General features: G+C 35.5%; 1 protein-coding gene across 7 annotated transcripts; it reads right to left on the bottom strand.

Moving 5' to 3' along the window:
* Positions 1 to 2,377: 2,377 nt before the first annotated feature.
* Positions 2,378 to 26,246, bottom strand: PUS7L (pseudouridine synthase 7 like). Of its 7 annotated transcripts, none has more exons than XM_074325813.1 (10): positions 26,163 to 26,246; positions 25,644 to 25,796; positions 21,703 to 22,631; positions 18,089 to 18,248; positions 15,903 to 16,095; positions 12,141 to 12,239; positions 10,694 to 10,775; positions 8,839 to 9,119; positions 5,813 to 5,866; positions 2,378 to 4,315 (listed from the first exon to the last, which is right to left on the bottom strand). In XM_074325813.1, the coding sequence occupies exons 3-10, from the start codon at positions 22,613 to 22,615 to the stop codon at positions 3,989 to 3,991; spliced, it is 2,109 nt and encodes a 702-aa protein (XP_074181914.1). In that variant the 5' UTR covers positions 22,616 to 22,631; positions 25,644 to 25,796; positions 26,163 to 26,246; the 3' UTR covers positions 2,378 to 3,988. The 7 variants fall into 7 exon arrangements, with proteins under 7 accessions (XP_074181914.1, XP_074181913.1, XP_074181915.1 ...); XM_074325812.1 differs by having other exon boundaries at positions 26,063 to 26,195; XM_074325814.1 differs by lacking the exon at positions 25,644 to 25,796 and having other exon boundaries at positions 26,163 to 26,219.
* Between the last annotated feature and the right edge of the window lie 6 nt (positions 26,247 to 26,252).

The raw sequence follows: 26,252 nt of genomic DNA, 5'->3' as shown, positions 1-26,252 counted from the left end.
TTTCTTTTTGGCCTCTTAATGACAGTCTGTCCCAGGTGGAAAATATTGAGGAACACTGACCTAGATAGTTCTTCAAGATTTTAACTTGAATGAACAGCTGAATTCCCAGATCTAGAAATAGTTATTTCCACTTACCAAAAATAAATAACTAAATAAATCTGAAAGTGTCCTGATTTGTAATTGCTTTATGTTACAACACAGTGAGATCAGATCTCAAGGGAGAGTCATTAACTATTCAATCGTAAAACTTTTCATCAGACAGGATAGTAACATAATATCAACCGTACTAACACTAGCTGACATTTACTGAGAATGTACTAGGTGCTAGATACCGTTCTTAGTGTTTCATAAGATTCTCTAAAATAAAGTCCCTATTGGTGAAATTTTAAGATATGCATGAAATCATCAGTACCTATGTTCATAATGTCTTGAATTTGTACATTTTTCATTATTCTGTTTGACGCAATACTGTCTTGGTCTGAAAAATGATTATGGACATTAGTTCAAACCTGAGCTCACCACAACAGAGAAATTCAGTGGGTTACTAAAACCACCTACGAACACAGTGGTACAGCTCCTGAGTTCAGGTACTCACAGCTATGCGAGTATTTCCCAAACTCTAATCACTCTTGTACTGCTGCTGCTGTATCTACACTAGTATTTCCTTAATGTCTTTAAGTTGATTCTAGCTGTTTAAAATTAAGTTTATTTTTAAAAGAAACATCACCTCAGTGGAAAACCAAGATTCTTTGCCATAAATAATAATAATAATTAAAAAAAAGGTAAATGGAAGAATAAACATAAAATAACAAAGAAATTTTATTAAATTCTGATTAGATATTGTTGTATGCCTGCTGGTATTCCTGAGCCTGAGACCTGCACTGTCTCTGTTAAAAAGGTAAATCAGCAAGTGTGAGTGATATGTGTAAACCAGTATCAACCAGCTCTCTCCTTGTCTTAAAAAGAATGATTGATTAAAGGAATAAAAGAGAACTGAAAAAGGAGTGACTCCCCACTGTACATTTCCAATGATATTTAATACTGTGCCAGGAACAATCTAATCACCTCCCGTTACCTATGATATCTTTGCCTGTGATTGTGGTACAGCGCCCAAAGTGTTCTGGAAAATACCCCAAAATGATTTGGGGATTTCCTAAATGATCTCCTTTACTTTTATTTTGCTCTCAGAATCTCAAAAGGAATCTTGTTTCTCTCAAGACAAGCTCTAATAACATACCTATTAATCAATGGCAAGTAATAGCAAGTTGGTACATGGAAGTTATTAACCAAAAAACTTGTTTTCAGAAGGTAAATATTAGGTACTGATCTAGGAAGCATAATCAAGTGCAACCACATACTATCTCGCTTGACCTTGAATAGGTCAGTAAACTACACAGTATTTTCTCATCTGCAAAAACAAGAAAAACACTACCTACCTGTCCACCTGTGGCGTGAGTACATGGATTAAAATGAGAGAAGTGGAGATGCCTGACACAACAGACACTCAATAAATGTTATTGGATCAAAAATTATGTATGACTTTCAGCTTACTGTAACTCACAAAAACCCAAGTGTTTTTGTCCTAATAAAAAGACCTCCATTTGTTTTACCTTAGTAATCTAGAGGCACTATTGCTCAGTTTCAAACGTAACCTTGAAAATTAAAATTCATCCAAAGAGTATCCTTTTGAAAGCCTAAAATGCCCCAGAAAAACAGCAAAAATCTAGGAGACTTGTCATCATTTGACATCCAAAGTATGTCAAAGTCCTTAAACTGGAAAAAAAAACAAAAAACGAACATGGGAAATGATATTAGTATACAAAATGATTCTCTACATGTACAGTATCTGAATGCATTTCACAGTGGCTTGAAATAAGTGTACTGATCTATTCTTCACGGGTGATGAAAATAAATAAATAAATAAATAAATGAGATACCTAAAATTATAGTGCCATCTACAGGCAAAGAAAATATCAATGATAGCACATTTTAATGCTTTCACATTTCCTAATTGCTACTCAATGTTTAAAAACACTAGGATTTAATAATTTACATAATTCATTTTCTGATTACATTTACAGAATATAATTTATCACATAAAATGAAGTAAAACATTCTTTCTAAAAATGTTTTACTACTTAATATAGCATCATTTCACTTTCAACAAACATTAAAACAATAAACGTAATTTTAAAAATCCATGGTATTGCAATCTCCATTTATTGTGTCCTAAATTTATTTATTATTAAAATAGATAATGACAAAAAAGGAACTTTTTAGCATTAAAAAAAATCCAAACACCCTATCATCTTAACAGAATGGCATATTCGCTTTTTTTGTTCCCTTCCAAACTTGCATCTATGGACATTTGTTTAACAACAACTAAGTGCCAGGCACTTTTCAACTAAGTGCCAGGTGCTTTACATATATTAACTCAGCAAATCGTCACAATAATCTTAAGGAATATTAGCATCCCCCTTTTATAGATGTTGAAGCACACAAACTTTAAATAAGTTGTCCAAGGCCACACTGCTGTAAGTTTCAGAGCCAAGGCTCAAAATGGGGGAGTTTGCCTCCAGTATCTGTGCTTTTAATCACTGTGCTAAAGTGCCTCTCATTTGAAAAGGCTGCACATAGTGTATACACTACATTTGTAATATATACGTTCTGCTTTTGAGGGGCAACATTTTCTCACATAGCTAAAACCGCATCATCATTTTTAACAATTAACATGTTTCTCCATCAAGTTGGTAACATCCCATTTTACTTACTTTCATTATCTAATGCTGGACTTTCAAACTATTTCTAATTTCTTTCATTATATATAAAAGTGCTGCAATAAGCAAATTTTGCATTGCATATAGCTTCTTTTCCTTCTTTTGAATTTCGTTTCTTATACTAATACACCCAATCGTTTGACTGACTTAAAGTATATAGAAGTGCCACATTACTGAAATATAATGCTCTATACTGCTTTTAAATGTCATCATTATATAATGCTAACAACAATGAAAGAATGCTCAGATCTTCCCAATCAGTATATCCCATTTCCTCCCAAATGTAATTAATATAAAGTGGTTAAGGATGATTTATGATGGGGAATAAATAGTTAAATCAACAAATATTTACATTTTTAAATGGGCAAAATGTTTTCTTCCTCTAGCAACATAAAAGGTAGAGATGATCCTATTATTGATGCTTATGAGATTTGTGTAATATTGATTCTTTAAGTGAGCCTCAAAAAAAAAATCAGTACCATACCCAAAGTCACTAGTAAAAGTATCAGAGGTAGAATCTGAGCCTAGATCTGTCTGACATTAAAATCTGTGTTTTAGATAACAGAAAAAAAATAATAAAATAACAAAAAATTAAGAAGGTCAATCTATGACGAGATAAATAAACTGTATAAAATTTTTTATTTCAATCTTCATTGAAGATTATGCATCTGACAAAGGGGTAAACTACCCTGGGTTACCTATCATAAATAGAGGGATCACATTTCCTTGATATATTGTTTTGATCAACAATTTCAAAACTAGGAAAGAATAACAATAATAATTAACAAAATGTTTCCTCTCTCTTTCGCTCCAACCATGCTTTCATTACAACCATGTTTCATCTGTATTCTAAGCAAGGAGAGAGAGGATATAAACATTACTCCAAAAACATTTTTTCTTAAATGTTATCTGTAGTATGTGCGTATGCTCCTAATAGTCCAGAAAGACTGTAACTTTTACAGCACAGAATAAAGGTCACTGAATCATTAGATAACAGAAGAAACACAGGCTTTGGAGTCTTAAATTGAAACCCTGCCACTTAATAGCTATACGTCCTTTGCAATGTTAGTATCAAATTCCTACTTCATCGGGCTGTTGCGTAATTAAGGGAGATAACAATTATAAAGCTCTTAGCACGTGGCAGATGCCCAAGAAACATTAGCTCCCTTTCCTTTAAAGACATATACACGATTATATCAAGGGCACTGGCTTTAAAAGTCATGCTTCATTATTTCCCTCAGACAAACTGTAGCATAACACGAGGCGTCAAGATCAAAAGAGACCAAAAGAGATAAAATTGCTTCATCGATGTGGGAACCTTCTGCTTTGACATCAATATCATGTTCTTCTATTAGTTGGTACGAGACATTATGGGGTTGTTTCAAAATCTTCCTATAGCATCCTGGAACATTCAGTTTCAGAGTAGGTACTTTAAACCTGCATGTCTGTAGTCCATCTCTGCTAAGTGTTTCCTGGTACCACTGCCCTACTTTGTTCTTCGGGTACTGAATATTGTATCCAAGCACTGGAAGAACCACCTGTGGAAGGGGAAAAAAAGATGCATGAAACAGTGTTCCGAAAAATGTATGATCATATTTTAAATTTGCTTTTATGACTAGGACCTGGATCTGTAAAAACAGTCTCAGGATATAAACATACAATCAGCCTAAAACATGCCATTGAATACTATACTACTTTGATTATTTTTAATGCTGCCAGGCAAAGAAAAGAGGAATCATAATATCATAAAATCATAAAATCAAGAAGGAATCTTAGTAAGTAAGGTAACCAACTCAAGTCAGATATTATTAGACAAACTATTGCTAATGTAGAAGAGATGGAACAAGTTTAGATACATTTAATTAACCAACAAAGACTTAAATCTCTGTGCAGTCATACAATCCTAAAAGCATATTCTTTCAATAACACAAAAAATAACCCTTACTACTCAATCATATAACTGATATTCTCTTTGATAACTTTACATTCTTCTTATTTAAAAACATGAAAGCAAACAAGAGGCAGCAAAAATAATGTTTACTTTCTCAGCTGCTTATGATCAAACACTGCATTTTGTGGGGTTTACCTCCTTTGCTGATTACTTCTAGATATTTTTCTTAAATAGTACCAAAAGGTTGTCAAAAAAGGAAAAAGGTGAAAAAGTCAAATACACACAACATAAACGAATTTCAAATTCATTGTGCTAATTGAAAAAAGCTAGACCCAAAAGGCTGTATACTATATGATTCCATTTATATGACATTCTTTCAAAGGCAAAACCACAGAGATAGAAAATAGATGAGCTGTTGCCAGGGGCTGGGGAGAGGGGTGGAGTTGACTACAACGGAGCACAGGGAAGTTTTGAGGAAAGATGAAACTGTTCTTTATCTTGATTTTTGTGGTGGTCATATTACTATATACATTTATGAAAACTCATAGAAGAGTTAACTAAAAAGAGTGAATTTCATTGTGTGTGTGTGTGTGTGTGTGTACACACACACACATATCTATATATACCATGTTTCCCCAAAAATAAGACCAGGTCTTACATTAATTTTTGCTCCAAAAGATGCATTAGGGCTTATGTTCAGGGGATGTCATCCTGAAAAATCATGCTAGGGCTTATTTCCCAGTTAGGTCTTATTTTCGGGGAAACATGGTATGTATGTATATGTATATATACATATAGAGGATGCCAAAAAAAATGTGTACACATTTTAAGAAAGGAAAAAATTGTACTAAAATTGTAATACAATGAATGACGTTAGCATTCACTTGATTAACGCCATCTTTTGAGCGAGCGTCACACTACACATTGCTACTGTAATTCAATTCAACTTCTCAAAGTAATACATAGATAACATCTCTTAAAATGTGGACTTTTTTTTTTGGCACCCCTTGTATATATAATACCTAAATTTAAAAATGGTGAAAAAAAAGAGGGTGGGGGAGGAAGGAGAACTGGTCACATTTTGCCTTTTGTGGACAATGTCTATACTTACATCCAAATGATGCTAATTTTTAAGCAAATTTACCTGATGTATTGCATATATATTAGCCGATTCCTCTTCTTCAGTTACTAGATGAACCTATTTTAAAAAAACATGATAAAAATATAGATGATTCCCAAATGTTCCAAATTCTCTCCATTTTCCCTAATTCACATATGCGTAATTTGAATCCTATGGTGAATACAAAATAAAATCTTTTCACAATTTATTTCTGGAAGAGTAGACTGCATACAAATTAGAATGATTCTTCCTGCTGTAACTACTGACAACTGAAGTTGGAACACACAGATTACGGGGGGCAGCTTAACATTCTAAGGTGACTCTTTTCACCTCAGTCAGCAACAATGTTTTTCTAAATTAAATGTTCCTTATTACGCTGAATCAAAAATCTGTTCCTGGGAAACCACCCCAACAAATATCATACTCTATGAGAAGTGGTGTTTCTCAAAATGTGTTTCATAAAATAGCTATAGGTATCACATGAAGGAGGAAAAGAAAAAGCGGTGTGTATTAAATTAAGTTTGAGAAATGTTACTGTAGGACATCAGAGAATTCTGATTTCTCTTGCACAGGAAAGCTCAAATGTAAAGGCAGCTGTACTCATTTCACAAGCACTGACAGCGTTCCCATCTTCTTAAAGCATTCATCATATAATAGTGTCTAGATCTCCTCTAAATCTGCTTGTTTTCCCCTCTATTCTCCCTATTCTTATCAATAAATTCCCTCATTTTTTTTATTTGGTTTTCATTTGACTTTGGTTTTTCATTAAATAACTGGTTTTAATTGCTGCACTCAGAAATGGACATAGAACTCCAGGTGTGATCTGACCAGAATACATGGGACTATGATTCCTCTTGCATAATCACCTCCAGCTTTTTGACTTTCACAAACTCATAAACATACCTATAATACTGTAATTTAGGTAATTTATGAAAATACTGAACACGGTCAAGTACAGAAGTCTGCTTTGTCTTTACAGAACTCCCTCCAGGTTAACACAGATCTATTAATCAACAAACATGCTTTTGCTGTATGGCTGCTCCCCAAATATGAATTCGCCTTAGTATTTAATTGTCAACTCACATTTCTTTATCTTGCTCACACACACACACAAAAAAAAAATTATGAGAGAATCTTCCAGGTGACTTGAAATAAAGAGACACCTGTTAGCCTAATAATCCCATCAGAAAAGGAAATCAGATTAGTTTCCTATAGTTACATGCCCTATATACCTTTTATTAGAAATCTCATTCTACCTTTTTCCTTTTCGTATTTAAGTTTTAAGCCTCTAAATCTTGACTTTTCTTTTCTCAATGTAACTGATAAAATATAAATGAGTTGTCTTAAAATCTCCCAATAAATTAAAAAAAAAAATCTATACAGACATTTTTTTGCTGATAATAAAAGGAAACTGCAAGAACTGAAGGAGAAAATGTTCTTTTCTTCTACAGCACCAGAAACAAAAGCAGATACTCGTACAATTCTGATCACAAAACTGACTTTGCAAATGTTACTTTGAACAAAGAACTCTTATAAGACACATGTATGTCAGAGATTATTGCTGTATGTTGTCAAAGTACCCTTTAACTCCTTAAAATCTAAATTAGAAATGGCTGGTTTACTAAATCATGTTTTGCTCAGGTAACATTTAAATGAACATGTTTTCTGGAAGGTGGTAAAAAAAACTTATGATTTTTCATTATTCATTAAAAGGGGACTACTGACATACATATTCTTCCATTCATATGAGGTAAAATAAAACCTAAGATGCAGCTAGATTTCTTTTTACAGTTTCAGAGTCTGTACCTCAGTTAAATGACCATTCTCAGTGATTTATGCTTCCAGTAATTACTTTCTCATCTAAATATTTATAGGCCATCCATTCAATGAATTAATAAAGCTGACATCTGTTGTTCTGGCTTACTCAGCCAGCCATAACTCCCTCTTTTCCGGTAGCAGCGTTTTCCAGGGAGCTCCCCTCCCAGTTCTCAAATGTGGTTCGGGTGGGATGGTTCCAGGAAGGAGCCCTTGAAACACGGGCTTAACCGATCACATACTCCAGTCCACAATGACTAGTTTGAGGACATGCGACCCAAGCCAGCCCATTCCTGGTCACTGAGATTCAATTCCATGGCTTTTGTTGAAACTGTTGGGAAAGGAAAGCCCTCTTTTCTGGAGAAGTTGTGAGAAATCAGCGTAGTATTGCTAATAACCATCCTGCCACCAAAGGAACACGCCAGACTAAGAATGGATCTAACAGAGGAAAATAGAGCTGAAAAATGGAGAAGATGAGATGGATGACTTAGGATGCTGCTTAAGCACCTGGGTACAGCTGGGCCTAACTTAGTCATGGACTTTCAGTTATGAGGGCCAGTAAGTTCCCGTCTGCTTTTCCTTAAGCTAGTTTGAGGTGGTTTCCATTATTTGAAATGAATATAAATGTCTTTAAAATATTTTTAAGAGGAAAAAAGCAAGTTGTGAAATCACATTTATATAAAAGAAACATACACGTTACGTGACCCATATACCATTATAAAAATCTTTTTTTATATATTTTAAGCTTTGAGCCTCTATGTCCTGCCTTTTCTCCTCTCAGTGTTAATTAATAGACTGAAAATCCACTTTTCTTTGCAAATTTATATGAAAGCATAGAAAAAGATCTAGAAGAAAACATTCCAAAAAACAGGCAAGGGAGGGAATCACAACAGAGCCTTGGCAGTGATGACAGCTTCATCTGGTATGTTTTGATTCTGATTTTTAAAGAGACTGTCTTGTGCATTATTTGTGTAATTTTTTAAATACTGTGTTCTTTAAAGGAAGCTTTACTATCTTTGTACCTTTCATTTCATATCATTGACTATTATATTTTTCCACTTATTGACATGTCAGCTGACAGCAGAGTAGAAGCAGGAGATGAGCAAATGTAAGTTAAAAAAGAAATCTGTAAAATGCATGTTTAGTTGCTAATTGTTTCTAAAACAAGGGCTTCTGAGAATTAGTGTTCTGCTGTGGTGACTACTCTTGGAAAGCTGTGACGAAATGATACTCACTTTACTACTTGGGAAATGCTCATCATCACCACCTTCATCCAAACAGACTAAATCACCCTCCACCACTCTTGGTCCATAGGTTGCGAGTCTATAAGATACTGCCTCATTCCAAATTTTGCTGCTATATGCATGAATGTAGAAAATGCGCATAGAATGGGGAAGTGAGAACCACGCCTGGATACACCCCTCCTCTGTCATGCCAAAGCGATGCAGTGACTCCAACAGTGCTCTCTCTCGAACTTTGAATTCAGGCATCAGTGAAAGTGTGCCTTTAGCATCCTCTGGAATAAAGGAAAAAATCACTTAGCCAACCACTTTTATTTAAAGGCCAGTTATAAAGACCTTTAGTATGCTTTCTAAATGAAAGGCAATGAAATGTGCTGTTTTACACCCGAATATGAGAATGATGCTCTCAGCACCAATGATAAACTTAGCTCCTCTTGAAGAGTTTGTTTTTTAATAAAGATTGTTAATTATATGGTCCATTCACTTCCCTGCATTAAAAAATGGTAAAAAAAAAAAAAGCACATAAATAATTCCTACTTCAGAATGGAGATGAAATAATTTGCAGTTATTCAGAGGATTTACAATCCCCTGAGCCTAGAGATTTTTCAGGAGCTATTACGGACATTTACACAGAATTTTTTGATTAAGAAAGGGTTGATATCTGGATCCTTCAAGTCTACTATTAGGTTTTGCTAATGGGGTGTTTTTTAAAATTAGATTACTGGATTCTACTGTGAAGATGTTGATTCAGGTAGGGCCTTGGATTTTTAATAACTCTACCAGGCTTCTTATGCACACTAAAGTTTAAGAATCATTGCCGTAAGAAAATTATCTTCTCAGGACTCTAAATAGATACAAAAAAATAAGTCACTTTGAATTTTCTTTAGTATTACTTACATAACATTTTGAAATGCCACACTATTTACAGATTGCTGTATGGTATAAAAATAGTTCTTCTATGAATAATCACATATATATAAAACGTACAAAATTAAACACAATGAATGAAGAGTTTTAAAGACTGACGTCCTTTATTTCAACGTAAGTGAAATTCAGTATGCACATATATGTAGATCACATATTTGAATAAATCTGAAATGGTATGGTTGCTGTTACTGGTATTTAAATACAAGTAATATTTGTTCAGTGTTCAGTACGTACCAGGCACTATTTTAAGAGCATCACATCTATTATCTTATTTAAATCTTGTAACAGTCTTTTGGGTACCATTATTAGCTTCAATTTACAAATGAAGAGACTAAAACAATGAGGCTAAATCACTTGCACAGAACCATACAGTTGGAAAGTACTAAAGCTGAGAGTTACATCCATGTAGACTGACTCCAGAACCCACACTCTTAACCACTTTTCTTTAGTGCTTTCCATTAAGCATTCTGCATATACATCATTATATTGAGCTAAAGTTTTCAAAATCTTCAGTCAGGGCTGCATGGCAACTAGACCAAAAACAATGCATGAAGTATCAGATATAATAAATGTACTTTTATTTAGTTTATTTTTCAGCCTCCTCTAGACGTAGTGAATTATACTTTCATCAGTACCAGTTTAGAATTGGGAACTCCCATCTCCTCAGAGGATTTAGGCCAAGAAAAGGCACTATCTCCCCTCCTACCCCTAGCCTTACCCCCGAGCAAGTGTAAGGACAAAGGTCCTTAAGATCTGGCAAAAAATGGAGTACCTAGGGAATGTAATACAATGATCAAATATACAATATCTTACAATCCATTTCTTATCACTTTTATGTTGCAATGAATGCCCTCCCGCTGACAGAACATTTATATTACGGATCTCCATGGCTCTGTATGGGGTAAAGAAACTTTTTAAATACCAGTTTGAAGAAAATACTTCTTTGCTCTATTTACAGGATCATCCAAATCTTCTGGTGTAAGAAATAATTTTACAGCTTTCACCTTTAAAAATCAAGAAAGTAAACATGTTAAATGAAAATGACAAATCATTTTTAAAAACAACATGCATCTTAAAAGAACAGGCATTTAACAAATGATAACTGATGCTGCAATTTTATCTTTAAGCTTTCAAAAATTAAACAATCAATGTTAAATTTAGAAATAAACTTCTGTACAAAGCAAGCTTATACATAGGTTTAAGATATTATGAACTGGAAAACGGGCTCCCCCATCACTTCCAGTTCTTCTTCTGTCATTCTTTACTTCTAGTATCAAAGTATAAATATAGGTGTGAAGTAATGACATAAAACTCAGACTTGACCAACATTGATAATAAAAGTAGGGGAGGAAACCTGCAGAAGGGAATGGTAAGCCACTAACTTCATTCATGTTCTCAAGTCTCAGAATTCTTTGAGCTAAAAAGTAATTGCCAAAATCTCTTTTAAGAATTGCCAACTGTAATATTATCTTCTAAAACCTACATAGATGACAAGATGTTCCTTTAAAAAAATGATATCTACTAGTTCCTGTGTTTTAATCACCGTCTCCAGCATTGTGATTTACGTATTTCTAAGGATGTGTCTTGCAGTAGGCGCACTAGCTACACATTTGTAGATGTGGTCTACATGCTCAGCTCTCGGCCTTATTCCAACACACTAGATACTGTTCACATGCACAATACTTTTCACAACTGCTTTTACTGTTCCTTTCTCTTCTACTCAAGAAAACATCCTATAACCCAAATGAGTGAGTACGACACTATCATATGAATAATCGTGCATTTGCACAAGTATATAATTTTACAGTTTTATAGTTATTCGCTATTATGTACTTTACCCAGTGCGCAAATACATCTGTATGTATATAACATGTAATTATATATATAAAATATACATTTAAAAATATATAATTTTAATAATTGGGCAAATGTGGCTTCTTATTTGTGACATTCATTTATAGTTTTATTTGAAACTACTCAGATATATTTTTCAAATCTGCTGTTCCCATTAGTCTCTGGCTTTGGGTGAATTCCTATCTGTTGTATAATCTTATACCAGATTTCTGGAATTGTAGGTAAAAGTTTCCTCTAAATCCTCTGTTCAGTTCACTAAGAATTTGGTGAGAGTTGGTCAATTCTCTGTTAAGTTTCAAAGAAGAACTAAACACAGGGACATTGCATACAGTTTGCTTTCTTATAATGAGATACTAAGAATATAGTAGCTGCTCATATGTTCAGTGGTGCAGTACATGGTATATGTGTGTATGTATATATGTGTTTATATGCTGGGTTAAGAAAGCAAGAAGCTGACTTATGTAATAAGTACAACTGAGAAAACAGATGAGATCATAGTTTTAAAAAATACATACCATTTCACTCTTCAGCAAAGCCAATCCAATTTGGTCTGTGTGAACTTTCCTTCCCATCCCAAATCTCTGTGGTCCATAGTAATTCACAAAACCTTTATGCTATGAATAGGAAAAAAAATCAATTAAAGTGTATTGTTATGGACTACATGCCTGTGTCCCTCCAAAATTCATGTGTCGAAATCCTACCCTCCAGTGGAATAGTGTGTGGAAGTGGGATCTGGGAAGGTACTTAGGTTATGAGGGCAGAGCTCTCATGAACAGGATTCGTGCCCTCATAAGAGAAAGCCTCGGAGCTAGCTAGCTCACTTGCTTTCTCCCTGAGACTACAATAAGAAAACCCTGCTGGCACCCTGATCTCAGGCTTCTAGCCTCCAGAACTATAAGAAATAATTTTCTGTTGTTTAAAAGTCACCCATTCTGTAGTTCTGTTACAGCCCGGAACAGACAAATAAATACAATGCTTCTGTCAGAATATGTAATCAAGTCTTTCTCTTCATATTTATTTTAATAAAAAGAGTCCTGTAATTTGTCATATACACATGGGGACCAAATGGTCTGAGAAATGCTATATAGTTAGAGAGTAGAAAGGAGGAAAAGAACAAGTGATTAAAAGTTAGAAAATAAGATGAGTAAAAAAGCTTTAAAAATATGTCAGCTCTTCATTCACATTACAGACGGGTTTTCTGACATGAAGGACTTTGGATGCTAAAACCGGGAAAGTTGTGGGAAAACTGGGATGAATTGGTTGCCTAGTATTGGATCTGATCGTTGCCCTGAAGCTTTTGCTGATTCTGCTGAATGGAGAGACTTGGAATAAGAAACAGATTTATTTTGAAACCCAGAAAGTTTTGGCTCTTTGTATGTAACAGTTTATTTTTCAGTTATGTCAGTTTCTGAAAGCCTGGGGCAAGACAATGGCATAGTGTCACTTTAGCAGGACAAGAAAACTGTAATTTATTACTACAACCATTATAAAGACATTGGTCAGTAGTTAAATGTGCTATCTCAAAGAACACACCAAGCCCAGATGGTTTCTTAAAAGTGAAAGAGTCTTCCACACTCACTTTATGAGGCGAGTCCATTATAATTCATTAAATAATTGTTGAGGACCAACTCTAAGATTGTTCAATAAAAGATGCTAAAACAATTTGTTACAGGCATGGGACAAAAGCCACCCTTACCTCATGCCATTCACAAAAATCAACTGCTGATAGAATAAGTACTCCCTGTATTAAATCTCATAGTTAATATTTTAAGCATTTAAAATTTGAAAAAAAATAATATCCTAGAATGGCCAGAAGAGTTTTAACTACCCCTTCTAATTACATAGGGTTGGAAATAACAAGGTTTATAGCAATCAGAGCCATAAACTTCTAAAACAAAACTTCAAAGACTTCTTATTTTCAGGGCTTCTCAACTCCCTTCCCTTTTCATGAGAACTCAAGGAAAGTGGGCTAACACTAAGATTATTATTAATGGGGACTTTATAATGGGCAGTAGTATATCCATAGGTACCAAATGAAAGACAGGCAATAAATGCTCTCAGAGTTCAGAGAAACCCCCTCTTTTGGTGTTCTGAGCACCCAATTTCAATGTAGAAAGGGGTTCCCCACATTCAGAAGAAATTCTCTGGCATCAGCTGGGTAGCCCACCATTCAACTCAATTCTTACACTATCTACTCAGAGATAGCTCTAGGTTCTACAGGTGAAGGCTTCAGTCCGACAGACTGCCTCCCAACCAGCACCTTCAGATGCCAGGCCAGTCACAAACCCAGGCTGTCACCGGTGCTTCTGATGGACCTGCTACAGAGTGGAGGTTACAACAACCACCTCCTTGGACTTCAGACACCAGCTACAAATCCAGGTTGTTACCTGTACTTCTCAGCAACTTGCTTTCAATTAAGAGGTTCCCAAAACCTCTACACCTCAGGTTCAACTAATTTGCTAGAAGGTCTTACAGAACTCAGAGGAACATTTTACTTACCAGATCACCAGTTTATTATAAACTCAGATTTATATAATTCAGAAACAGTCAGATGGGAGAGATGCATAGAGCAAAGTATGTGGAAGCTTCTGTCTTTTCCAGGTGTGCCACTGTCCGTGCATCTCCATGCATTGATCGACCCGGAAGCTCTCTGAACCCCATCCTTTTGGGTTTTTGTGGAGGCTTCATTACATGGCCATGATTGGTTAAATCCTAGGCCATTGGCAATTGATTCAATCTCCAGTCCTTCTCCCCTCTCCCCCAGTGGTCAGGGGTGGTACTGTAAGTTACAACTCTAATCACTGGCAACCAGCCCCCGCATCCTTTCAGTGCTTTCCAAAAGTCACCTCATTACTACAACAAGAGACAGCTCTATCACTCTTAACACTTGGGAAATTACAAAAGTTTTGGGAGCTGTGAGCTAGGAACTGTGAATAAAAACCAAATATATATGAGAAATATGTATTTGGTCATATTTCTTATAAATCACAATACTGCTCTCCCACGTTTTTTTTGTTAAGGGGTATCATTTTAATAACAGTTTTTCAGGGTAAAAGAAAGAATTTTAGGTAGGTCTAGAAAAAAGAAAAAAGCAACTATATGAAGACTACACAATCAGAGAACTCCTAAACATAGGTGACTATGCTGAATTAATAAACTTTAATTGGAAGACACTTTCTAGATTAAAAGACATAACATTGATTAAAAACCAGTGTTTGTTGGTTTTCCTGGAAGAGAGGAATACAATTGTGTAAAAAGGTCTTTGTGGTCAGAAACTTAGATCAATGTTTCTCAATGTTGGCTACAGAGTAGAATCACTTAGGGAGTTTTAAAAAATATTACTGCCTAAACTACATCCCCAAATGTTCTTACTTAATTGGTTTGGGAGTAGAGATTAACTGCTGAGAATTTTTAAAGCCCCCCACGTTGAGAATTACTGGTCTAAATCAGAGGTTGGCAAATTACTAACTGCCAACAAGTCAAATCTGGCTCAACACCTATTTTTGTAAATAAAGTTTTGTGGGATCATGGCCATGCTCATTCATTTATGTAACGTGTATGGCTGCTTCCACACAATGGCAATAGAGTTGTGGCAACAGAGATCCTATGCCTACGAAGCCAAAAAATTGTATTATCTGGCCCTTTATAGAAAAAAAAAAAAGTTGCTGACACATAGTGTAGACAATCAGACTGAAGGCAATGGTTGTATATGCATATTCAGATGCCTGGCAAATGTCATTTAAATATATACATTAAGTTTTGTTTTCTGTTTGTTTTTGTTGTTGTTTTTTACTAAGACATAATGAAATGTATACAATTTCTCCTTTGTATACATTGAAACAAAATTCAAAATTAGATTGAAAAGAAAAAAATTGTGTATAATTCTAAAAGGTAATTTGCCAAATTATCAAAGATTTCTGAAAAGAATTACTGAACAAAGTTTCCAAAGAAATTAATTCCTTCCTCTAAAACACTACTCTATATGGCAGGTGCTAAAAAACATTCTTCTTATACAGACAGTTTTTTTCCCCTCCATCTCTAGGGAATACATTTTATTTTTTTAATTATATTAAAGTTGTGGGGTTTTTTCCAATGTAAAAATGTATTAAGAGGAAAATAAAAATAAGCCAAGAGGCCCTAGTTATTATTTTAAAAATTAATTATACATGCAAATAAAAACAAAAGGTGCCAAAGAAAAAGTTTCCTTTCTTGCCTCAATGTAATGAGAGGGACTATATTTTCCTGTAATAGTCTATTTTAAAACTGAGTATTCTTACCTTAACATTTTCTATCGCCTCCAAAATTCTCTCTCTCAGGTTTGCAGAATCATTTACTTGGTTTTTTAAGTTTCTGATGACAATATCAAAGTGATTTCCTTTGAGCTGACCGAGTCTAAGGGAATCATCTACAGACCGAATATTAAACACATTCATTCTTTTCTTTTCAATTTCTTTTTCAATATCTTTCAACCTATAAATGATAAATCATATAGACTCAGTTAAATCTTACATTTCATTTCAAAAATTGTAAGTTTTAAATGACAGTTGCCAGGTAACCACTTGTATCAGAATACTAAAACAAAAATTTGGGGGAATATTCCAAAGTTAATGCATTGTCAACAAATATGCACTAAAAACCCATTATTATAGGATTATGTTAACTAGTTATTTTAAGGGGAGTACTTGTACCTAATGCTATCACCTTTAACCTCCAAGTGATAGAACTTCTCAACTGTTCTCCTGTTCTTCCTCTTCTTAGACTCTGCTCCTTTCCTCAGTCTCTCTACCACCACTATTACCAAGAAGAAACACTAGCACCAGAGGATTTTCCTAAAATTATGCTCTAAACGCTTCCTTCCTTCAAACTTTCAATTCTTCCCCAACACCTAAAGAATAGATTCCAATTATCTTAGCATAACTTTAAAGACCCTGTATAAACTGACGTAAATTTTTCTTTACATTCATGTTTCCTGTAGTCTTTATAGTGACTATCTGTTTTACTAGGCAAACTGCTTAGCTTACTGCCCCTCCAAACATATCTTCAGATTCTCTGCATCTGCTAAAATCTTACTATAACTTGAAGGGTAATTAATACCGCATCCCCATAAGCTAAATCAAAGTACTCTTTCCTCCTAGGAACTAATAATATTTCTTGCCTTTGGTAGTTAAAGACTAGCTTTTAACATCTAAAGTCCTTTTCTCTTACCTAAACTGTACTTCTGGACCACACAGACAAAATCATGTACATGTTTTGTCCCTCATAGAAGAGCTTAAAAGCATCTACCTACAAATAGTGGATATTTAAACATTTTATGACTAGGATTAATATACCAATATTACATCAAATTAGGATGAATTTTGGCCCAATGATTCAACTTTCTGGAAAATAGCTACGAGGTGCAGATTTAAGTACAATAATATTAATCACAGTATTATTTACAGTGAAATACTGGAAAGAAGTTCTATATCCAAAACTAGAGGAATTTTCAACAAACTAGCCTATATAATGGACATAATTTTGAAATATTTCATGACATACATTTTAATAAAACAGTGTTAATTATTTTATTTTTATAAGTAAAATATAAGTGGTATACAATATGATTTCCCATATATAAAAAATGTCTCTGTAAAATGTACGTATGTACTATAGTCTGAAAAAAGTCTGGGAGGAAATAGATCAAAATGTTATCATGGTTCTTTCTGAGTAATGGAATTATTAGTGACTTTTAATTTATATTTTTATATAGTACTTTTTTCTATTTTCTAAATCTACAATGAAGATGTATTTATTTTACCATTACAAAAAATATTTTAAATATTTGATTAAGCTGAAGGGAGGCTAAATCTGAGTGTTTTACATTCTATTTAACAAAGACTTTATTTTTAAATTAATTTTTATTAAATTTATTAGGGTGACACTGGTTAGTAAAATTACAAAGGTTTCAACTGTACCTTTCTGTAATGCATCATCGATATATTGCATTGTATGTTCACCACCCAGAGTCAGTTCTCCTTCCATCACCATATATTTGACTTCCTTTTCCCTTTTCTAGCACCCCTGACAAAGATTTACTTTAAATATAAGAAAGTACAACAATGAAAGTATAAAAGTATTACAGTAATTAGAAAAAAAATTTGCAAGACATTGTCCTGAATATGAATTCATATTTGAATATAAAACAGGATGTTCAAAAACAATTTAGGTCATTTAAAATCAGCTGCTGCTCCAAGTTCCTGTCCTAAAACTACCTATATTTTCAATGTAAATTTCAGGCATAACTAATTAGAAGATAATTATGCTATTAATGCAGAATGTGCTGCTTAGTAAGCCTGTAATTAATGAATTAATGTTGACAGTGAGGTTAATATGCTCCCAGTACTATTCTGAATTTTTAATCTTACATTTGTTTATTCGATGCAATAAGAAAGAAAAGTTCTCTCTTATAAAGTAATGCCATTACCTCTCTGGAGTCACTTTTCTGACAACCATTGCTTGATAGGTGATGGCTTTCTTGTCTTTAAGGCCTGCATAACTAAAATCTGAAGGAATCACACCAAGTTTGATAGCTAAAAAACCAATGGCTTCAAACATTTCCAGATTTTCTTTTCGTAGGGTAAAGGCTGAAACAAAAATAATCCTAGATTACAAAAAATCAGCTACTATACATCAATTATAATATTAGCAGACTAATAGATTAATATAGTGAATCAAATCATTAACTTAAATTTAAATCAAAATACAAAATCAGTGTCATAGATTTCAGTGGTTATTTTTAAAATGCTAATTGGCTCATTAAAACCTTACAGAAAAAAATCCAAATCCCTGAATTTGGCGTTTATATCTGGCCCCAATCTCCTTTTTCCGTCTCCACATATGCTACTTCCAGTCATATATCTTATAATCTTGACAGAGAATTTCTCATAATCCTTGGATGGACTAGAACCTTCCATAGCTTTGCACTCCCTCTGTCAAAAAATATGTGTTCCTCCCATTTTACTTGCCAGCCATATTTCTATTCAATCTTCACGATCCAACAGCAGCAGCAATTCTCCCTCAAATTCTTTCCAGGTTCCCAAACCTGAATGCTCCCAAAGCAGGGTTCATGTTTGTTTTATTGACTATTATATCCTCAGCCTAACACATAGAATGTATTCAAATATTTGTTGAATCAGCAAGAGTAAATAAATGAATTCCACAAGTAATTGATTACTTAATCTTGCATTCTTGCTTGTCTCCACAAGTTGTTATTATCTGCATCACTTCACTTAACGTCATGCATTATAATTTATCTCTTTATGTTTGTCCACCCCCATAGACTGGGAGTTCCAGGCCAGCAAGCCAGTAAATAAAATAGTGCTTGCTTCATGATAGATGTTTAAAATGTCTATTAGATGAGAGGGTGGGAGTGAGAGATTGTGGAGGTGGGGAAGAGGAACAAGCCCAATAACAACTACCACCGATCTTATTAATAATTTAAACATCATGTGCCATCTGGACAGGCTGGGAAGTTTTTGTTGTTGTTGTTTTCTAAATTATTTTTGAACCCAGAACTTCTGGCTCCTTCATATCTAACTGTTATTCCTTAAAATTTTACGATAAGTAGTAAAAAGCCAGGTGGCACCTTTCACACTTTGCCTGCAAAGCTCTTTTAGTCAGAGCACCCCTTCTTTAGATACATTTTCTACTTTCCACTTCAATACAGGCAACAGTGTTGCTAAACTTTCTGCCACTACATAACAAGGATCCCTTTCTTCCAGGATCTAACAACATTTTCCTTACTTTCCTTTAAACTCTCATTGACAGCTTCCCTTAGGTACCTTCAAACTTCTGCCTGCCTACAGGTCCCAAAGGCATTGCTATCACAGATTTTAGGCTTTTATTACAGTAGCAATTTATTTCTATCTCTATTAATTACCTAATGCTGCACAAGAAATCACTTCAAATCCTAATGATATAAAACAACAATAATCATTTACTATCTGAATAATAATTTGCCTTAAAAAGAAAGACAATTCTAACATATGTACAACATGGATGAACCTTGAAGACCTTAAGCTAAGTGAAATAAACCAATCAGAAAAGGATAAATATTGTGTGATTCCACTCATTTGAGATACCTAGAGTAGTTAAATTCATAGAGACAGAAAGCAGAATGGTGGTTGCCAGTGGCTGGGGAGAGGACAATGGTGAGTTAGTATTTAATGGGAACAGAGTTTTAGTTTGGGAAGATGAAAAAGCTCTGAAGATGGATGGTGGTGATGGTTGTACAACAATGTGAATGCACTTAACATCACTGAATTGTACACTTAAATGTGGTTAAAATGGCAAATTTTATATTATATTTTGTAACAATTAAAAATAAAAATACGTTTTTTTTTCAAGTATTCTTCTTTTAGATAGCTCTCTCCTAACTAAGGAGTTTTTTTTTTGTTTGTTTGTTTGTTTTTTAAGATGAGCTATTTTTGTTGTTATAAAAGGCTGGCCTAAGCAAAATTTGGGATAGGCAAAGTTTATCTATGTCTTTTTCTTTGTTTTTGGACTTGTAGGTATACCAGTACCTTCATACTATCCTCTTGATGAGCCATCAATTCCTCCCTATGGCATATCCCTCCAATTTATTATAGTTTTTCTAAAACTAATGTAAACTAATATGTAAAAAGTTTCCTCAATTTGTTTTTGTTCATTAACTCAAATTAATAGTGTTAGAATTTTAAGTAACATAAAATTTATAGATGTTTAAATCACTTATTAGTAATTCTTCCCCATACATGTAAAGCTAGTTTTTGTTTTCCTTCCAAATAGATTTATCTGTTAACGTTAACTACATGCCTCACATGTCAAGTCCTATACTAAGTGCAGCTATCTCATAAAAAAAGCAAGTCACACCACCAGACAGAGATTTCCAGGAGAGAAGATGCCAATATTTAAATAACTATTATGTACTAAACATTTTCTTTAATTATTTCATTTAATTCTAACAATATCATTGTGAATTATGCGTCACTACTACCCCATTTTTAAAGTACAACCAAGTTATAAATTGCTAAGTAACTTGCCTGAGGTATTCTTTCCATTTTCATATTTGTAGAAATTATGTCTTAAAGATACTAAAAAGTTCATAAATTATTTTATGAACTAAAGTCATAATATAAAATAAAACCGACACAGGTCCAAAGTCCAACCTCCTCTCATTTACACAAGGAGTTCCTACATAGTACAATCCTGTTTCTGTGCCACACACATGGATGCAAATTTGGATTACTGCTTTTATCTTAAATGCCTTGCTGTACACATTTATAAAATGTGACCATTTTCCATCCCTCACTTAAGATACAAGCCAATTAAACCTGGTCAGTCAGACTTGTAGAGTGAGCTTTCATCAGTTCCATACCATCCTAGGAACTGAATATATCCCCTAAAACAGTGATTCTCAAAATGCAGTCTCCAGACCAGCAGAAAAATCATCTCCTGGGAATTTGTGAAAACCCTGCCCCAAAGCTTCTAAATCAGAACCTCTGAGAATAGGGCTCAGAGATGTGTTTTAACAAGCCCTGTCGGTGATTCTCATGCACGTTAACATTTGAAAACCTCTTCTCTAAAATACGGACAGAGCCAAAGGATGAAGCTCCCCGTGTTTTCAGGTTCCCTACCCTGGGTAGTGAGATTCAATTGTTTTAGAATAAAAGTATTCACTTTCTCAAGTATAGCAAACATATTCGACTTAACTCCAAATACTTCATTTTAATTAAGATAATTTTCAAACTATGATATTTATGATTTACTGCCAATAAAATTTATTAAACACAAAATAACTGCTTCAATTATATATTCGTGACTATGTTAAGTATAAATGTGTGTGTTAACCACACTTTCATTAATAAGATTAATTTCTACAATTATTGTAATTTGAAAGACTTTATCTTCCATTAAAAAACAGATCCATGTATTTTTTCCAATATCCCTCTGGACAAATCTATTCAATTCATTTGAATTATTCACCTTTCACTGATTTTTCACTGATTCACAATTTTAACTACTTTTATCAAAGAAAATGGTAATGATTTATTAAATTACCTGTGTATATAACTTTTCTTTCCTGGCATTCAAGCAGAGACCTTTTCCTGTGCTTGTGTGCTTTTTCTCGAAATCTTACTGTTATCACTATATTTGGATTACCAGCACTGCAATTAGGCTCAGGAAAAGATTTGGTTTCCACAAGATTTCCAAACTTTTTGTTAACAAAATGGTGAACAGCTTTTCTGTGGTCTTTGTCTGTATCAGGTTTAAAGGTAAATTTGGAATTTTCTTTCTTTGCATCCAAATATTTGAAAAAGTCAAGTGCTTCTTCTTCGGATACCAAGTGAAGAAGTTCTTTATATTCAAGATTTGGTTTTACAACAATTTCACTGTTTTTTCCTACAGTTATTAAAAAGGGAAACTTCTGCCTAACAGCACTATGCAAAATAGCCCTCTGGTTTTTGTCAAGGATTGTGCCCAGGAAGAATTCAGGAGATGGTCCAATTAGCTCAGTTTTAGAATCCCACTTCTCTTTTATAGCACAAGCAAACTGATTCAGCAATTCACTAGTTTTTTTATCTAACAAAGAGCCTAATACATCGACTTTTTCTTCTTCACATTTGGAAGTTCCATCATTGATTGTATCTTCCTTTTCTGAACCAGTCCGATGATTTTGGTCATCATCGGAAAACCCAGCCAAAGTATTGACTTCTTGGTTGCGTCCCTCTTCCAAGGACACATTTTGAAGATCTAGTTTTGTTTTCTTGGCAAAATTATTTGGCTTGGGTAGTACTTTACTAATCTTGTCAATAGGTTCATCAGTGGCCTTATTAACTAACTGTCCCTGTTCATCTATTTCAATAACAACAAAGTCACTTGGTGAGCTTTTTATAGTGCCATGAAACCCAACATGATCAGTAATGAAGCACAAAGAACTAAATCTGATTCTAAAATCTGTATCCTCTTCCATTCTTAAATAGCAATGCCTACAAAAGAAAACAGAGAGGCAGTCAGTTACTAGAAAGAAAAGTTGTGGGTCACAAAAAGAAATAGGTTTGCAGGATTTATTTAATTCTCTTTCCCCCTTTCAATCCTGAGTCTCCTTTAATAGACATTAATAATCTACTTCTATATATCCTGTGTATTTTGACCCTCCTATACCAAGATGAATTAACATGCAAACTTTTTCTGGTATAACTGGTGAATTGCAACTTGACTCTTCATCCACTCCAGGAGTCCATCTATTATTCAGGATTAAAATGAGTTAGTTTCAACTCCACTTTAAAAATATCATTTGTAGGCTGGCCCAGTGGGCTCTCAACCACAAGGTTGCCAGTTCAAGTCCTCGAGTCCCGCAAGGGATGGTGGGTAGCGCCCCCTGCAACTAAGATTGAACACGGCACCTTGAGCTGAGCTGCCATTGAGTTCTTGGATGGCTCAGTTGGTTGGAGCGCGTCCTCTCAACCACAAGGTTGCTGGGTTCGACTCCTGCAAGGGATGGTGGGCTGTGCCCCCTGCAACTAGCAATGGCAACTGGACCTGGAGCTGAGCTGCGCCCTCCACAACTAAGACTGAAAGGACAACAACTTGACTGGAAAAAAGGCCTGGAAGTACACACTGTTGCCCAATAAAAGTCCTGTTCCCCTTCCCCAATAAAATGTTTAAAAAAAAAAAAATCATTTGTAGGCCCACAAAGAACATAGAACTGTGTACAATGTGTGCAGTGATTTTCTTAACCCTACCTCTGAAATTTCTAGCTAAATCCAGAGAACTTGTGGCTAGATTTTTATATATTAGCTGTTAGGGATGGGAGAAGGATGAGGAGAAGACAGGAAGAAAAAGGCCAAATTGACAAATGAAGCTCTAAATACCAACTTGCGATATGATTACTTGAACCTTAAGCCTTCTTGAAAGCCCATATAAAAACTTTTATAGATACAAATGTCTGAGGTTGACCCAGAGGGAAATTTCAACCTTCTCACAGTCCTCAGAGAGAAGAAACCCTCACAGATTTTCTTGAAGCAGCAGACCAGAGAATAGTCCTGCAAAGAGGCCTTCACTCACTCTTCACACAACCTATGGCTACCACACCAGATGGAGCTACAGGAAAGCTAAAAATGCCCAGGGCCCCATCATATTCCTTTGTGTTAGCCACACTCTCCAGGTAATTTAATCATCATCTTGACCTTCATTCCATGTTGACAATGTATTATACTAATCTGAAACAATTTAGCAAACCCTCCTCCTCCATCCTATTATGCCATGTAGAAATCAGAGCAAATTCTCTACATCCTTATTTCTTAGGAAATATAGGAGGACATATTTATTTTCCTTCATTCCTTAATTTCCTGTACCGTCTCCTCAGTTTTTCTAGCCTTCACTGAAACCTGGCTATTTCCCCCAGGCTGCTTCCTCTGTAGTCCTCTCAAGTGAAAGCCATTTTTCCTTTCACACCCACCTAACTTAGGACCTGGAAGTTGTAAATATTTTGTTTGCCACTACTCCTTCCAAACCATTTCTTCCTCCTCTACCTCCCCAAATCCCAGGTCCTTTGAAGTTCATGCCATCAGGCTCTGCCATCTGTTGTCATCCTCTCTCTGGTCCCAGGATGACTCTTCCTTATTCACTGAAGACTTTAATGTCCACTGTCTTCTTAACCAGCACGACTTGCGTGACCGTCCATATGGATCATCCATTTAACATCGCAGTGTCTCAGTTCCTCAGTCTGAATCTCAACCCACTTCCACTTCATCGTGGTCATGGCCTTGACTTTCTGATCACCAAAAATTGCATCAACTTTAAGCATCTGGCTCTCCGATTACTCCTGCTGTCCTTTCATCACCTCCACTTGGTACTTCATTCCATAAGTCCTTAAACATTGTAAAGGCCTCTAATCTCTGCTTCTACTACTGGTCCACATAACACCCAGAATGATTTAAAAAGTAAATTAATCCGTATCACAACCCGGTTTAAAACCCTCAAACCACATTTATAATGAAATTCAAATTACCCTGGCTTCCAAAGATTTCTAAGATTCTGGACTTTGTCTAGTCTACAAATTTATTTTGTAACCTTTCCCCATTTCCAGCTATACTCCAGAGACACTGGCCTTCATTTCCTTTGTACTAACTGTTCCTGCTGATTCAATTGGTTCTTCCCAAATCACATCCTACGAGGTCTTCCCTGACCAATGTCTAAAGGAACCAGCAAGTCACTCTCTTTCACAAAAGTTTATTTAGTTTTTTGCACAGTATTTCTATCTAATCATTTTCATTATTGATTGTATATCTCCCTCAACTAGATTGTTAGCTCCATCCCAGCAAGAACTTGTCTGCCTTATTCACTGATTATCTCACATTTAGAACACTGTCACGCACGTAGTAGGCATGCAATCAGTACTGACAGTTGAATAAATTAAAGTATAAAATAAGAGGGTACGAGTGAAAAGGAAGAAAGGTCGCTTTTGCCTATGATACTTGGTAAAGTCATAATGCAAGAAGTCGCCATCTAAGTCCTCAAAACTGTCCAGGCAATAGAAATGAGGCAGAGGCATATCATAGGTAATGTAAAAACAAAATATGCAATGTGTTAGAGAAAACTGAACAGTCCAGATACAGAGCTGTAGGAGAAAACGTTTTCTAGTACAGTTCTGGAAAATGCAGTTGGATCAGTGCCAAACTATCTGAGACACTGAATGCCCTGTGAAGGGCTTAGAATCCAGAGCGGTCAATGGACGGCCACCGGGGAGGTGTTTGGGCAGGAAAAATGCACAATCCAAAGTGATGTTTTGGTAAGATGCCTGATGGAACCGAACAGGATGAATCAGAGAGTTAGGAAAGCAATGTAATCAAGGCTACTGTTGTAGGATCGGCCTTGGGAATAATAACAAACTCTTACCCCAGTAAAAGGAAGATATGAAGACATTCTAAGCTAGTACAATGGGCAGAACAAGTGACTTGGGGAGAATGTGTAACAGCGAGGGAATTACAACCAAGCACCTTAGGAAACGAGCGGAACGCAGCTGGAGGGCGCCCAGGAGCCCACGTGGAGTTCAGCACAAACGTGCGGTGTTCCTCCGCAACCGGCTGGCTGATGAGGGTGCCAGGTGGAGAGGGGTAAGGTAGTTTGACCCACGGTTAGTGAATTCCCGGCTGAGGACAGACAGATACAAGGAAGATAGAAATGGAGGACGATAGCGCCTTTTCCCTCATGCTCTTACTTCACTAATCGGCGAAGCTCCGCCGAACTCACTCCTACGTACTCCCCGCTCCGTCCCCAACCTGCAGAACTTAAATCTCCGGCGAGGTGGCCTTCTGGCGCGTCCAAAAGCACCCGCAGACACCGCCACCAGCTCCCCGTGCTTCTCCTCCCTCCCCCACACCCGCCTGGCCCAAGGCGCAATACTCGTCCACCTCACCCTCCGCTCGGGGGCAAAGGCTTGGGGTCCCAACGCCAATCATGTCATCGCCCCTACAGAAGCCCACATTACGCTAGATGCTCCACCGGGTCTACCTCACCTCCAGGTGAAGGCATGCCCCTGCACAACGTTGTGCGCATGCCCGGAAGACACTCTATTTCGCCTCCGACGGAGGCGTTTTTAAAGGGAC

The sequence above is a fragment of the Rhinolophus sinicus genome, linkage group LG02, assembly GCF_036562045.2.
Source record: "Rhinolophus sinicus isolate RSC01 linkage group LG02, ASM3656204v1, whole genome shotgun sequence".
Classification (NCBI taxonomy): domain Eukaryota; kingdom Metazoa; phylum Chordata; class Mammalia; order Chiroptera; family Rhinolophidae; genus Rhinolophus; species Rhinolophus sinicus.
This window is presented reverse-complemented; position numbering and strand designations above follow the sequence as displayed.